At 36.4% G+C, this 13,753-nt stretch overlaps 1 protein-coding gene across 3 annotated transcripts; it reads left to right on the top strand.

Annotated features, from left to right (window-relative positions):
• The first annotated feature begins 7,438 nt into the window (after window positions 1-7,438).
• Window positions 7,439-13,412, top strand: LOC145159733 (eukaryotic peptide chain release factor GTP-binding subunit-like). Of its 3 annotated transcripts, XR_013737896.1 has the most exons (16): window positions 7,439-7,592; window positions 8,278-8,347; window positions 8,537-8,600; window positions 8,685-8,733; window positions 8,821-8,889; window positions 8,976-9,038; window positions 9,141-9,376; window positions 9,500-9,561; window positions 9,977-10,127; window positions 10,608-10,716; window positions 11,054-11,192; window positions 11,974-12,038; window positions 12,128-12,301; window positions 12,905-12,954; window positions 13,040-13,112; window positions 13,237-13,279. XR_013737896.1 is itself a non-coding variant. In XM_079078772.1 (15 exons), the coding sequence occupies exons 2-15, from the start codon at window positions 8,296-8,298 to the stop codon at window positions 13,278-13,280; spliced, it is 1,350 nt and encodes a 449-aa protein (XP_078934898.1). In that variant the 5' UTR covers window positions 7,439-7,592; window positions 8,278-8,295; the 3' UTR covers window positions 13,281-13,412. The 3 variants fall into 3 exon arrangements, 2 of the variants coding, with proteins under 2 accessions (XP_078934898.1, XP_078934905.1); XM_079078772.1 differs by lacking the exon at window positions 12,905-12,954 and having other exon boundaries at window positions 13,237-13,412; XM_079078779.1 differs by lacking the exon at window positions 12,905-12,954 and having other exon boundaries at window positions 10,608-10,748; window positions 11,107-11,192; window positions 13,237-13,412.
• The last annotated feature ends 341 nt before the right edge of the window (window positions 13,413-13,753 follow it).

Here is a 13,753-nt window from a genome sequence, read left to right as displayed (position 1 = left end):
TGTATTTTGTTTCTATTTAAGCTATGGGTTGTAAACTTTTAAATACTGCTATGGTGATGTATCTTTATCTTTTGCAATGAAACCGTTATCGCTGTCATACCTTGCGTTTCCGCTTTAGCGGGGTGTGGAAGCATTGCATATTATAGGCATGCATTGTCATTTATTTCATATCTCATTGAATCTATGTCTCAGTCCCCTATGTCAACATCGTCATCTTCCCGCGCTACCGCCTCAGCCGATGAGTCCGGCTACGTCACTGTTATCCCTCGACGTAACCCCCCCGCCTCGGTAGAAGAAGACCCATCGGAGGATACAGAAGATACAGGAAACTCGGTGGAGATCAGCAATGACAACGCCCCGAGTCAACGACGCGAGGCATCGCCTTCATCGGTGTTGCCACAGCCACCACTTTATGGGCTTCGTATTCGGAGGACGGCGAGGAAGAGTGTTCCTATTCCAGGAAGGATAGCCACCAGCACAGCAGGACTTGGCACGGCAGGACCTAGCGGGGTAGGACCCAGCGTTGCAGGACCGAGAGCACCCTCACCGCCGCGAGTCATAGGGATACCTGTCAGGCAGCCAGGTATGACCCCGAAGGAGTCACAGAGATTGCAGTCACTGGCAGCGGGCCTACGTCACAGTCTCGCTGTGATAGCTGGGCATCGGGAAGTTTTGGATGAAGTCTTGACAGGGATGGAAATCCTGTTTTAGCATTCGATGGAGACTGCTGACACTGCTAGTGCTGCTAGACGAGTGGCAGGTCATGCGATGACCGCATATTATGTGCTTGTTGGGCTATTACTGATTGTGGTGCTGATGATTCTTGCTGGGATAGCGATTAGTGTTTGGTTCTGATTTTAGTATTTTATTTTATTTTGTCATGAAATGAAAACCCATGTTGGGTGTCTTTTGGGAAAGACATTTAAAACTTTATTTTGGGATTGATGTATTGGTTTGGTTTTAAGACAATTTCAAATGGTAATGAAGAATTTTATTTTATGTTTGAAAACTTTTACTATGAGGTCAAACCCTAGAATTTAATTGGGAAATGGTCGAATAAAGAGATTTTTCTTTTCTTTTCTTTCTCAAATCTATATGCATGGTATTAATGCAACCCCTTTATTTGACAACACGTATGGTTTCCAAAATAGTAGTGAACTAAATAATATACATTATTTCATGTATTTATACGTATTTCTACTCTTGTGTCATAGAACCATGTCAGGAAGGCCTAATCGCGGGCGCCCACAGAACGAAACACCCGATGTTGCTCAAGTGGTAGCACAACAACTCATGGCAGCAATCCCAAACATTGTTACTCAAGTAACTGCAGGACTTAATGCTAACCAAGGAAGTAGTGGAGGAAATCGGGGAAACAATGAAAGAGAATGCAACTACAAGTCCTTTATGGCCTGTAAACCTAAGGAATTCCATGGAAAGGAAGGTGCGGTCGGGTTGCTGAAATGGATTGACAGTATGGAGTCGGTCCTTCACATTAGCAAATGTCTCGAACGCAACAAAGTGGAGTATGCAACTTGTTTACTTCAGGATAGGGCATTGACCTGGTGGAATACTCTAGTGCAAACCCGAGGCCGTACAGCGGCATATCAGCTAACTTGGGAAGACCTAAAGAAGCTGCTGATAGAGGAGTATTGTCCCAAGGATGAACTTCAAAAGCTTGAATCTGAATTCTGGAACCATTCTATGGTTGGAACACAGATAGAGAAGTATACAGTCCGATTTCATGAACTAGCAAAACTGGTACCTCACATGGTTACTCCTGAGGAGAAACGGATAGATCGTTACATCTGGGGTCTGGCACCAGAGATTCGGGGAATGGTTACCTCAGCAAACCCAACTACTATTCAGAGTGCAGTAAGCCTGGCAAACCGACTAAACAATGATGTGATAAGGATGGGGACATCGACAAAGGAAAACTCTAGTAGCAAGAGGAAGCCAGTAGAACAGGGAGAGAAGAAGTATGGAGGCAAGTCAGGGAGGAAGCAGAAAGTCTCAAGAAACTTTATGGTAAGAGCCCAGGAGCAAGAACCAGTGAAAACTCAAGAACAGGAAGTGCAGGAGAGAAAGCAGTACTCAGGACCGCTTCCGAAGTGCAATAAGTGTAACTTTCATCATAAGGGAGCGTGCCCAGTGTGCCAAAACTGTAAGCAATCAGGCCATTTCTCGAAGTATTGTAAGCTGAATAAGGAAGGAAAAAGGGCATGTTACGAGTGCGGAAGTATTGATCATTTCCGTAGAGCATGTCCCAAACTGAACAAAGGGCCTGGTAACAATGGACAAGGCCAAGCCAGGCAAAACTTCCAAGGAAATCAAGTTGGACGGCCAAGAGGTGTAGCCTTTGTGATTGGTGCAGAAGAAGCTCGTCATAACCCTGAAGTGATAACAGGTACGTTTCTCCTGAACAACCATTTTGCATCGGTAATATTTGATGCGGGAGCAGATAGGAGTTTTGTTTCTTTAGCATTTAGCCTGTTAATTGGCTTGAAATCGAAAAAGATGAGGAATGCTTATGCTATTGAACTTGCTGATGGGCATGAAATTAGGGCTAATGATATAATTCCTGGTTGTACTCTGAATTTAGCTGATAAGCTCTTTAGCATTGACCTAATTCCTATAGAGCTAGGTAGTTTTGATGTGATAATAGGTATGGATTGGTTATCCAAGAATAGAGCGGACATTGGTTGTTACGAGAAAGTCATTAGAGTGCCTCTCCCTAATGGAGAAACCCTTATCATACACGGTGAGAAGCCAGGAAGAAGTTTAAACATTGTATCGAGCATGAAGATTCACAAGTACCTGAAGAAGAATTGTATTGCATTCATGGCCCACGTGCTAGAAAGAGAACCTGAAGATAAGCAACTTAAGGAGATCCCAGTGGTTCGAAACTATCCCGAAGTGTTTCCGGAGGAATTGCCGGTCTACCCACCCTCAGGAAGTGTTTCCGGAGGAATTGCCGGTCTACCCACCCTCAGACAGATGGGCAGACGGAGAGAACCATACAAACATTGGAAGACATGCTTCGAGCGTGTGTCATTGAGTTCAAAGGAAATTGGGATACTCATTTGCCTCTAATTGAGTTTTCCTACAATAACAGTTACCATACGAGTATCCAATGTGCTCCATATGAAGCATTGTATGGACGCAAGTGTCGTTCTCCATTGTGTTGGACAGAAATCGGAGACAGACAATTGACTAGACTCGACCTTATCCAGGAAACAACTGACAAGATTGCTATCATCAAAGATAGGCTTAAAGCCGCCAGAGATCGTCAGAAAAGTTATGCGGATAATCGTCGAAAACCATTAGAATTCCAAGTTGGAGACAAGGTACTTCTAAAGGTGTCGCCTTGGAAAGGGCTTGTACGTTTTGGTAAGAAAGGAAAACTAAGCCCAAGATATGTTGGACCCTTCGAGATCATTGAAAGGATTGGTCCGGTGGCATATAAACTCCGATTACCACAAGAGTTAAGCGCCATTCATGACACGTTCCACGTCTCCAATCTTAAGAAATGTCTAGCCGATGAAGCATTGATAGTACCCCTGGAGGAAATCAAGATCAATGATAAGCTAAAATTTGTTGAGGAACCGATAGAAATCCTTGTCAGGGAGGTTAAACGACTTAAGCGGAGTAAGATCCCGATTGTGAAAGTTCGTTGGAACTCAAAACGCGGACCGGAGTACACCTGGGAGCGCGAGGACTTCATGAAGGAAACGTATCCACAACTTTTCCTTTGCGACGACAAGTGATGACATAGAATGAATTTCGGGACGAAATTCTTTTTAAGTGGGGGATACTGTGACAACTGTCAAATTCAGGTCATTCTCGGACTCATGCATCTTTATAAAAACCATTCATGCACAACATGCCATGACCTAGTAGTATAGATTAGGTCAAAGTCTTGCATAAACTAGGATCCAACTAAGATCTAGGACTAATATACTTAACACTTACGATTCTAGTAAGTTGCTCAACTACAATAGGAAATGCCAATGCGATAATTTGAACGAAACTTCCGAGCTTTGTTATAATTGGAAAGAGGGTGTAAAACCCTAAAAATAAATGAAAGTATTCTAATTATACCTCATTGTGTTGATAAATATCAAGCAATATTCCAAAACCCTAAAAGAGTTAAAAATCCAAATTCATAAATTATAAAGCTTAAAATTTTTATAAAATTTGGCTATAAACTCTCTAATATCAAATTCTTATTAATCAAACGATGAATTATGTTCAATAAAATAAAAATTAAATTGTCAAGTATTAATCATAATTTATTAGTTAAAAACAAGATTTTTAAATAAATCAAATTTGCTTAAGAAATATTTTTATAAAAGTTAGGGTTTTTATAAAAATTGTTGGAGGGAGTTTTATAAAATTTGAAATTAGGAGAGAGGAGGCCTAACCCACTCAATGGCCAGCCATTCTCCCCTCTCCCCATGCTCTCTCTTCCCAAAACCATCATTAGGCAAAAACCCTCACTCCACCTCTTCTCTCTTCACTCTCTCTTCACTCTCTCCCACTCCATCTTCACTTTCACCCACAAACTCTCCTCCTCCCTCTCTCTAACCACGAAAATCCTCTCATTCTCAGCCAAAATTTCGAGATTTTGAAGACCTTGAAGTGTTCTTACTTCCTTCAAGATCAAAACCAAGGTAAACAACAACATCTTCTTCCATGGTTTCAAGTTTTACTTCTTCATCTTCTTAGTTTTCTCTTCTTTTTCGGATTCTATGCCTTTCCATGGCTAGAAATCTTTATTTTCCCCTTGTGGTTTGTAGATTCTCACCATAACACAATGCATGTGTTTGAAATGGTGAAAATCCGGGATCAAACCCATGCAATGAGTGAAAATGATGCATGCATGTTCATATGACTTCAAAAACTAGTGTTACATCTTCTTCTCCATTTCTTTGGTGTTCTTGCATGATTAAAAGCATTTACAACATTTCTAGTACATCTTGGATGCTCATTCACTCCATGCATGTGCTAGAAATCGGACCTTAACAAAGGCATGCATGGTGTTCTTGTTAAATGTCCTAAAAATGCACTCAAGCAAACATGCAATCTGCCAGAATATTTTGTTCAACTTTGAACGACCATAACTCGGTCATAACTTAACCAAATCATGATATTCGTTTTGCATTGGATAGTTCCATGAGTTAACTTTCAAACCCAACTGGTCTCACTGTAAAATATTAAATACCCGATTTTTGGCAATTTTTACAAAATGGGTGCGCAAACAGCTCTTTTCTATGATTACCATTTTTGTCTTGCATGAACAATGGCTTTAGACCCAACCATAAATCTGGGGAAAAATACCTTGGAAACTTAACATATCCAGTGAATGATGGTTAAAATTTCGTGGCTTAAAACCCTACTGATTGGGCTACACAAAATCATGAACTTTAGCCACCTTTACACCTCATGCATCATTGCATGCTACTTTTCTTAACTTGTTTGGGTTCAATACCCCTATTTTCCTTCTTAATAAATTCTGAATATTTTTCCTTTTGAAAGCCCTCACATGCATGTAATAATCTGTAAAATACCAAAAGCTTTTATTATTTCTTTGATTTATTAAAATTATTGCTAGAAACAAGGGCATAAATCACATAAAATACTTCCAGAGGTCAATAAATCCAGAATAAATTCATGGATGACCCTTATGGTGAATAATGACCCCTCACAAAATTTCATCAGTTTTTGTTGCTGTTTGATATGATTTCCGATTTTCTTTTTGTTTGGGTATAATAAATCACAAAACCACTTTAGAGAGTGTGAAAATTGTATCTAACAATTTTCGCATACCTTACCTGTGATGGGTGACTCAGAAAAATAATTTCAACATTTTTCATCATGCCTTGCTATTTTTCCCAATTTTTGGTCATTATAATGGTCTAAAAATAGGAAAAATAGTTCTGATTATCCAAAATTCATGAAAAATTACCAGAACATCATGTTAAACAGTAGGAGGTTACATAAAAATATTGAGGGTTTTTCTCCACTGTAAACTATTTTTCCCTTAATTTCCAAAGTTAATCACACTTAAATACACATAAATACCCAAAACCAGATTAGACAACATGAAAACCACTTTTGGCATTTTTCCCAGGTTATTCATGCTGTAAATGATGTTACAAAAATTTTTGGTAATTTATTTTAACTGTTTAATATTTATTCTCCAATTAATGATTATTTAGAGGAATAAAACAAGGAAAAATAGAAATACCCACTGAAAAATATGTTTTATATTTTTCCCAGCCTAGTTATGTATAATAACAGCTAAATAAAAAGTTTGGGTAATTTTGGAAACTGTTTTCTATTTATTTCAATTTTTATTGAAATAAAGGCTCAAAAATCATAAAATATAATTAAACAGCTTGGAAATCCATTTTTATATTTTTCCCAGCTTAATATTGTGTAATAACAGTTAAATAAAAAGTTTGAGAATTTCTATCCTTTGAATGCTATTTTTCGTGAATTTATGTTGTAATAAGGACTTAAAATTTGGAAAATTTATATTCCAATGTTGTAATAAATCGCACGAATTGTAGAATTGTATTATTCAGAAAAAGTGTAACCAATTAATACAAAACCAAATACTAAAATGTAAATTGGCATTTCACTATGTGTAGAATTTAGTATATTAGCATTAGATTTCGACATGGAAACTCACTAGTGTGTGTTTGATGTCGTAGGATCCCGGTAGTAAGACGTTGGTGCATTCCGAAGTATTACTTGTATCTTCTCGAAACATTGTGAGTATTCACGCACTCCCTTATTTTCAGTTTTTATGTTTTGGGGTGGAAAAGCATGTCCAGAAAAACTATTATTTGCATGTTGTATTTAAATTGAATTGTATCAAACATGATTGCTATTGTATTGCTATGTTTCTTTATGTATGTCTATGCAACTCGGAACATGAGAACTTATCGTACTAAGGCCCTTCCCTTATCTCTAACCATTAACTCTTTGAGCCAATGGTCATTATGGATAGCGCTATTAGGAATTGACAACTCCTCACTCGCCCGAATCGCTGGAGTGCATGATACCATATTCATCTATGGAACGATAAGCATAGATCTCGATAGGGCTTCAGTCATAGGTTTGGTTGAGACTCATTGTTTGCTCATACACATACAAAACTCGTTTCTCGTTATAGCAATAAACTTGTATTCTTTAATAGCAATCAACTTGGTTTATCATTCAAGCAATGTACTTGTATTTACGAAAAGCTTTGTTTCAAGCTCGATTTTATATACTTGTGAACTCACCAACTATTTTCATAGTTGACGCTCGTTTTACATGTTTTTTCAGGAAATAATTAGTAAGTGGATGTAAAGATTCATCATCATAGAGCATGCTGCATCGTGTTGAAGCTATTATGAAGTTTTCTTTTGAACAATGTCGTTTTGGAAAACTTGTATTTTGTTTCTATTTAAGCTATGGGTTGTAAACTTTTAAATACTGCTATGGTGATGTATTTTATCTTTTGCAATGAAACCTGTCATACCTTGCGTTTCCGCTTCAGCGGGGTGCGACATTCTACCCTTTCTTCATCCGCGATTTAGGTATGTTTCTTTCTGAACGTAATTTCACAGTTTATTGTTAGTTGTCACTCACATTCAGTAGTTGTAATGCTTGATTCTGCTGTGTATAGTGCTGGATTATCCAATATTTGTCTAGCGTTAGGGTTATGTTATTTTTGATTCCGTCGGTGATTTTGTTGTGTAGCATTCCGTCGGTGATTTTGTTGTGTAGCGGTGGACTATCTGCGATATAATTGGAACTTCAATCTGCTAATTAGGTCAATAATTTCTAAATTTTATAATAGGATTTGGTAAACACTGAACTCTAAACCTGATAAGTCATCAAATTACTGATTCTACCGGTAAATGAAATCGATATTTGCTTCATTTCATTGGTTACTCTTTTGTTTATGTCTGCGTTAATGTGATACTCTCCTTTTTATGCATCGCCGGTAGTTGTGTTGAGCTTGCGTGAAGAAGTTAAATCGTTTTTTTTTTTCATACTGTTTGTTCCCTGTTATTTCCTATTGATTGTGTACTCTTGTTAGTTCTTACCTTGATTCACCTGATGTTTTTTTTCCCTCTGCTTGAACTGCCATGGTGTGGATTCCTGTAGAGTTAAGTTTTAATACCAGTTGATTGTGTGTGTGAATGTTAGTTTTTGCATTGGTGTTAGGTTTTCTTTCTGTAATTTCTCAAAAAGCACAAGTTTCTTTTGATTCCACAGAAAGAGCTAGCAAAGCTGATGTCTGGTGATAGGAAGAGATGTTACCGAATTGGCCTCATTGGTTGTCAAGGTGAGTTTGTTTATTTAATTACTATTTCTTAAGTTGTTTGTTCAAGTCCCCCTGCTTTTTTTTACCTGAACTAGTCTTTCTTTTAGACAATTAATCAATTTAAGGGTAATATAGAGTAGAGCCCTTACAACTAACTCATTATCTGATACATTTTCTTTTTTCTTCTTCTTGTTATAATATGAGTTATAGATGTGGGAAAGACTACGATTGCAACTCAAATCCTTGATTACAATGACACCATTGATGAGTACCCGTAAGTCGCTTCTGGACCTTCTTTTACCATTTTTAATTTAGGTTTTTATTCTCATGTATACTTTCTGTTTTTACCTTACACTAGGGAGCTTTTCTATTATCTTAAGGGTTGCACTGATGCTAAGAGATGTCGGGTAATGTATTACTAATCTATGTTTAGTATCATTGTTTTGGATTCTTGCTTCCAAATGCATTCTGTTAATGTCACGTAAGTCATGCAGTTGGATGCTAGGGGCTATCAAGATGATGCTACCTATCGTGAAGAACTAGATCTGAGACTGCACAGACATGTAAGTCTTTGCATTAAGCTTTTGAAGTAGCAAAATAGAATATATTCTTGAATTAAGCATTCATCTATGTCAAATGAACATTGCAGTTGGATTATGTACCAATGTGTCATGAGACAAGCAAGACACAGTTTTTCATAATGGACACCCAGGTAAAAATCTTTTCCATTATACTTTTGAAGTATGAAATAAAGAACACATTTTTTGTTTTGGCTTTGAAGTTGATGTTTATGTGAAATTGTTTTATTATTCAGGACCCACTAGACCCTTTACCTGGTGGTGTCAGCGTGATCCGCATGGTCTTGCAAGCAGAGATAGGCATATTGGTGTATTCTGATGATAAGATGAATGTTCTGGATGAAGATGGGCAATGGATAGACCGCTGGAAAACTTGTGAACATATCCACCTTGCGCGTGCTTTTGGTGTTTCTAAGCTAGTGGTTGCAGTGAACTACATGACTCATCCACGATTGGGTTGGAATCAAGAGAGGTACTTTAAAGATTGTGATTTTAATTTTATTTCTGGAATATATATATATATATATATATATATATATATATATATATATATATTACACACACACACACACTTTAATGGTGTTTATATTTGTAGGTATGATGCAGTCGTGGCGCAACTGGGTATCATTTGTGTCAATGCAGGCTACGAGGTGGAAGGTAACCCATTAAAAATTTATTTTATGTTATGTCAGGCTCCATTTGTTACATATGAGAGGATGGAGCATGACAATCTTGTACTATGTGTGACATGCATATAATGAAACATTGGAAGTACAAAAATGCTATGGCCGGCTTGATGTTTCAAAGTACAATACCTTAATAAGAAAAAAAGGATTGAAGGTACAATGCTGTACTAGAAATAAACGAAAGTAGGATGCCCTAGTAAACAGATACATGAAAGTAACCATTCCTAATCAAGTTATATGGACGGTCACATTCCCCTGAAACAGATAGAATTCTCTCTTTATTAACCTAGGATTAAGGAAGTATGAAGAGCACATTTTTTTTTTTTTGTTAATGTTTGTACTTAATAGTAATTGTAGTAATATCGGTCTCCTTTAATGCTTTACAGATGTTACATTCATCCCAGTGTGCGGCTTATATGATATGAATGTGCACACGAAAGTTGATAGAAGAGTGTCCAAGTGGTGGGATGGCCCGACGCTTCTTGATGCAGTTGATGCTTTCGAGATTGAACAGCACCAACCCAGTGATCCATTGAGGTTTCACTTCTAGTTCTTGACTATATTTGATACTGATTAAACCATTCCATTAAGCTCTCTGTCTGTTTTTTATTTTTTTAAATAAACATATTTCCTGGCTACAGTTTTTGAAGAAGGGCAGATACAGAAAAGCACAACATACTTTTGCTATCTGCCAAACTGTTGTTTTTAATGTATAGTTCGGGGGATAAATCGATAAAATGGTGAAAGTATGCTGTGTTTTCTGTAATTTGCCCTGATATCAGAACCAGGGAATATAATGTCTTATTTATTTATTTTTATTTTTTTATTTAAACGGTCAAGAAAAGTGTAATGGTTTAATCACTCCAGAAAACATTTAAGTTACTAAATGGATGAAACGATGGAAGTAGACTTGTCTTTCTGTATTTTGCTTTTTGTTTCTTCATTTTTTGTCTTACTTACTGCTCAATCTTGGAAAATGAATCAGATAGATTCTCTTACTTGATACTTGATCTTCAGGATAATTGTAACGGGCCAAATCATTATCGAGGAAAAGGAGTTTTTAATTGCAAAAGTAGAATCTGGCAGTGTACACATTGGCAATATGCTTCTGTTGATGCCAGATGAGGTTCTATCTTCAAAGACATCCTTTTACACAGGGTTAAATGCAAGAAACAGCTCATCTATTTGTGTGTTATATTTATAGCATCCTACTTTCATTTCTTCCGATTACAAGATTGTACTTTTTATCTTATATTTCTTACAAGAGCATGGTATTTTGAAAAATCTACCCACAAAGTACACTTGTGTAATAGGAAGAATTAGAAGTAGGATGCTATAATAAACAAGCCAAGCAAGGTATGTCGCTATCTCTTGCATCTAACCCTCTATTTTTTGTAGTATTAAAAAAAAAAAATTCTTCCTTCCAAACATCAATATCTAACACTACACGATGCATCATGCAGGTTCAGGTGGAGGTTTCTTCTTTACTTTCTGATAAGAATAAGATCCTTGACAGTGCGGGCCCCGGTGAGTGTGTACTTGTCCACCTTCTTGGATTTGCAGTAGGAAACCAAAGGAAGGGTCTGGTACTTTCAAGTATTGGTATGTTATCTTTCTAAGATCAGTACGTTATTAATCTCTAAAGCATTTACATGCTAAGTATAGCTATGGAAAACTCCTTTCCCTTAACTACCTTAGAATTCATAATAATGCATAGTGTAGGTTACATGTTTTGGTCCTTGAGTAATGATGATATTTTCAGTTTTGGTCCTTATTTGTGGGTTTTGTAACATTTCTGATCCCTGTTCCAAGTAAAATGACTAGATTTTTGGGACTAAAATTGAAAAAAATGAGCTATTCTTGGGGACCAAAGATACTCATTTTACCGCGTTACAAAAACCTCAAATAAGGACCAAAAGTGCAAGAGAAAACTTTGTTGGGACCAAAAATTTAATTTTCCCTAATACATACTCATAATCTATAGTGCTCATTCAAATACTAACATAGATATAATGATTTGTTGTTTGATTAATTATGTAATCTAATAAAAAGAAACAAATTCTTAGATATGTACCCATGTTGTGGTATTTTACATTTGTTATCTATCTACACTTGGATACTAAATGTTACTATTGTTTACAAATCAAAATATCACTGTTCAGTTATTATTGTGTAATCTTGATTAAATCACAAATTAAGAATTTTTTTTTTTTCATAAAATAATAAAGTCATGTGATAAACTATTTAATAAATAAATGTAAACATGTAAAATAATATGTATAGTGGGACCCACATTGTCAGCAGGTACTTTAGTACTTGTCCACCTATTTTTCTTTTGGATGTCTTTATAGGATTTGATGATCTCTGTTTTGTTCTTATGCAGAAAAACCGATACAAAAAGGTACCGAATTCATCGCTCGGTTGCTCACCATCAAAAGCCCGCGAAATGTATGGAACTAGAATATATTTCCTCTTGGATTTTGATATTAGGCTTCATTAGTCTTGTTTTCTTGTTAATCTAATTTTTGGTTTTGTAGGCTGGTGTTTTCTCAGTCGGCTTCTGTAGCATACTGTTATTACACACGGCTGTTGAGGACTGCGAGGTAATGGAGTTGATCGATCGTATTAATCCTAGAACCGGGAAACCCTATCCACGGAAGCCATCGTTTGTCAACTTCGAACAGGGCAATGTTGTTGTATGCCGCCTTCGGGTTAGTTTTCATATATATATATATATATATATATATATATATATATATATATATATATATGTTAAATGACCCTTTTGTCCTTTTATATTGCTACATTATTTTCTTTCCTCTTCCCTTTGCCCCTCAATGTCTATTTACTTTCCAGCCTTCATATTGCTACACATTCATCTTTCTGTCAAGGTTTTGAAAACCGGACCAGAGACTGAAAAACGGATGATGTCATAATTACATTATTGTTAATTTCAATTATACAAAAAATAAAAAAAATTTAAAATTCCCGGTCCGGTTTTCAAAACATGGCTTTCTGTCAAAAATAATGAAAAGAAAATGAATCATGAAAACACGTTTTGGAGGTATGACATTCATGCCCTTTTTTTGGATGAAATAAATCATTTCACACTCCCTTTTGTTACTTGGGTAGCGTTTGGTATGATGGAATCGGGACGGGAATGGAATGGTTCATTTCCATAGAATTGAGTTTGCTTCTTGAGTTTTTTTTTTTTGTTTCCCATAATGACAACATACTTACATTTCTCAACCGGTGATGACAAAAATATGTAAGTACGTTGCTATTATGGTTAGCAAAGAAAGTACATTTTTCAGGTTTTAGGTTACATATTGTCATTGTGCTATTATGAGTAAAACAGATGCAAGTAAGTTGCTATTATGTGTAAAATATTGATAGCAAGGTTCAAATTCCATCATTTTTTATGGTTGTTTCTCTGATGCCTTCCCCAGGTTCATAGGACCATATGTGCTGAGAATTACTCTGATTTTAAAAAGCTTGGAGGGTTTGCACTCAGCAGCAAAGGTGAAAATCTGTTTTAAATCTTAATACATCTAAACTTTTAACAGAAAAGCACTTGGGACTGCTTTCGCCATTTTATCTATTTTAGCCACTTATACACAACTAACTGTTTCTCTGATATCTACAGAGAAGATTGTCGCCACTGGAAAAGTAGTGCGGTTTCCTGCATGACAAACGTACTGTTCCTGTTCAGTGTCACATTTGTACACAACATTCAAACATTTAAATACCTTCATTTTGGCAACACAAACACAAACCACAGCATCAACATTTAATGGAATTTACCAAAATCATGTTTTACAACTGTCTTTTTTTCATGCAACAATCCTGCCTCTCTCACCAAAGATTTATGTTGAAAACTCCTTGCAAATTTCACTTCAAAGAATTACCAACGACTTGTATGCCATTACTAAATAAAACCAGCAATGTTGCTTTAACAACCGCTATCTGTTTGCTTACATAATACATCTTACCATACTTGCCTTGGTTGCTCTTTTATTCAAGATCTCTTCTTCTTCTTCTTCTTCTTCTTACCACATCACAGTTTATATGAGACAACTAATTTTTTTTTTCTTTCAAATATGGCCAAAACAATCCACATAATGAAAAAGAAAAAGCACATCTAAGGTTGCCTTTGGTTGTGG

Source organism: Lactuca virosa, chromosome 1 (assembly GCF_052849685.1).
Source record: "Lactuca virosa cultivar CGN04683 chromosome 1, Lactuca_virosa_CGN04683_v6, whole genome shotgun sequence".
In the NCBI taxonomy this organism is placed as follows: Eukaryota; Viridiplantae; Streptophyta; class Magnoliopsida; order Asterales; family Asteraceae; genus Lactuca; species Lactuca virosa.
This window is presented reverse-complemented; position numbering and strand designations above follow the sequence as displayed.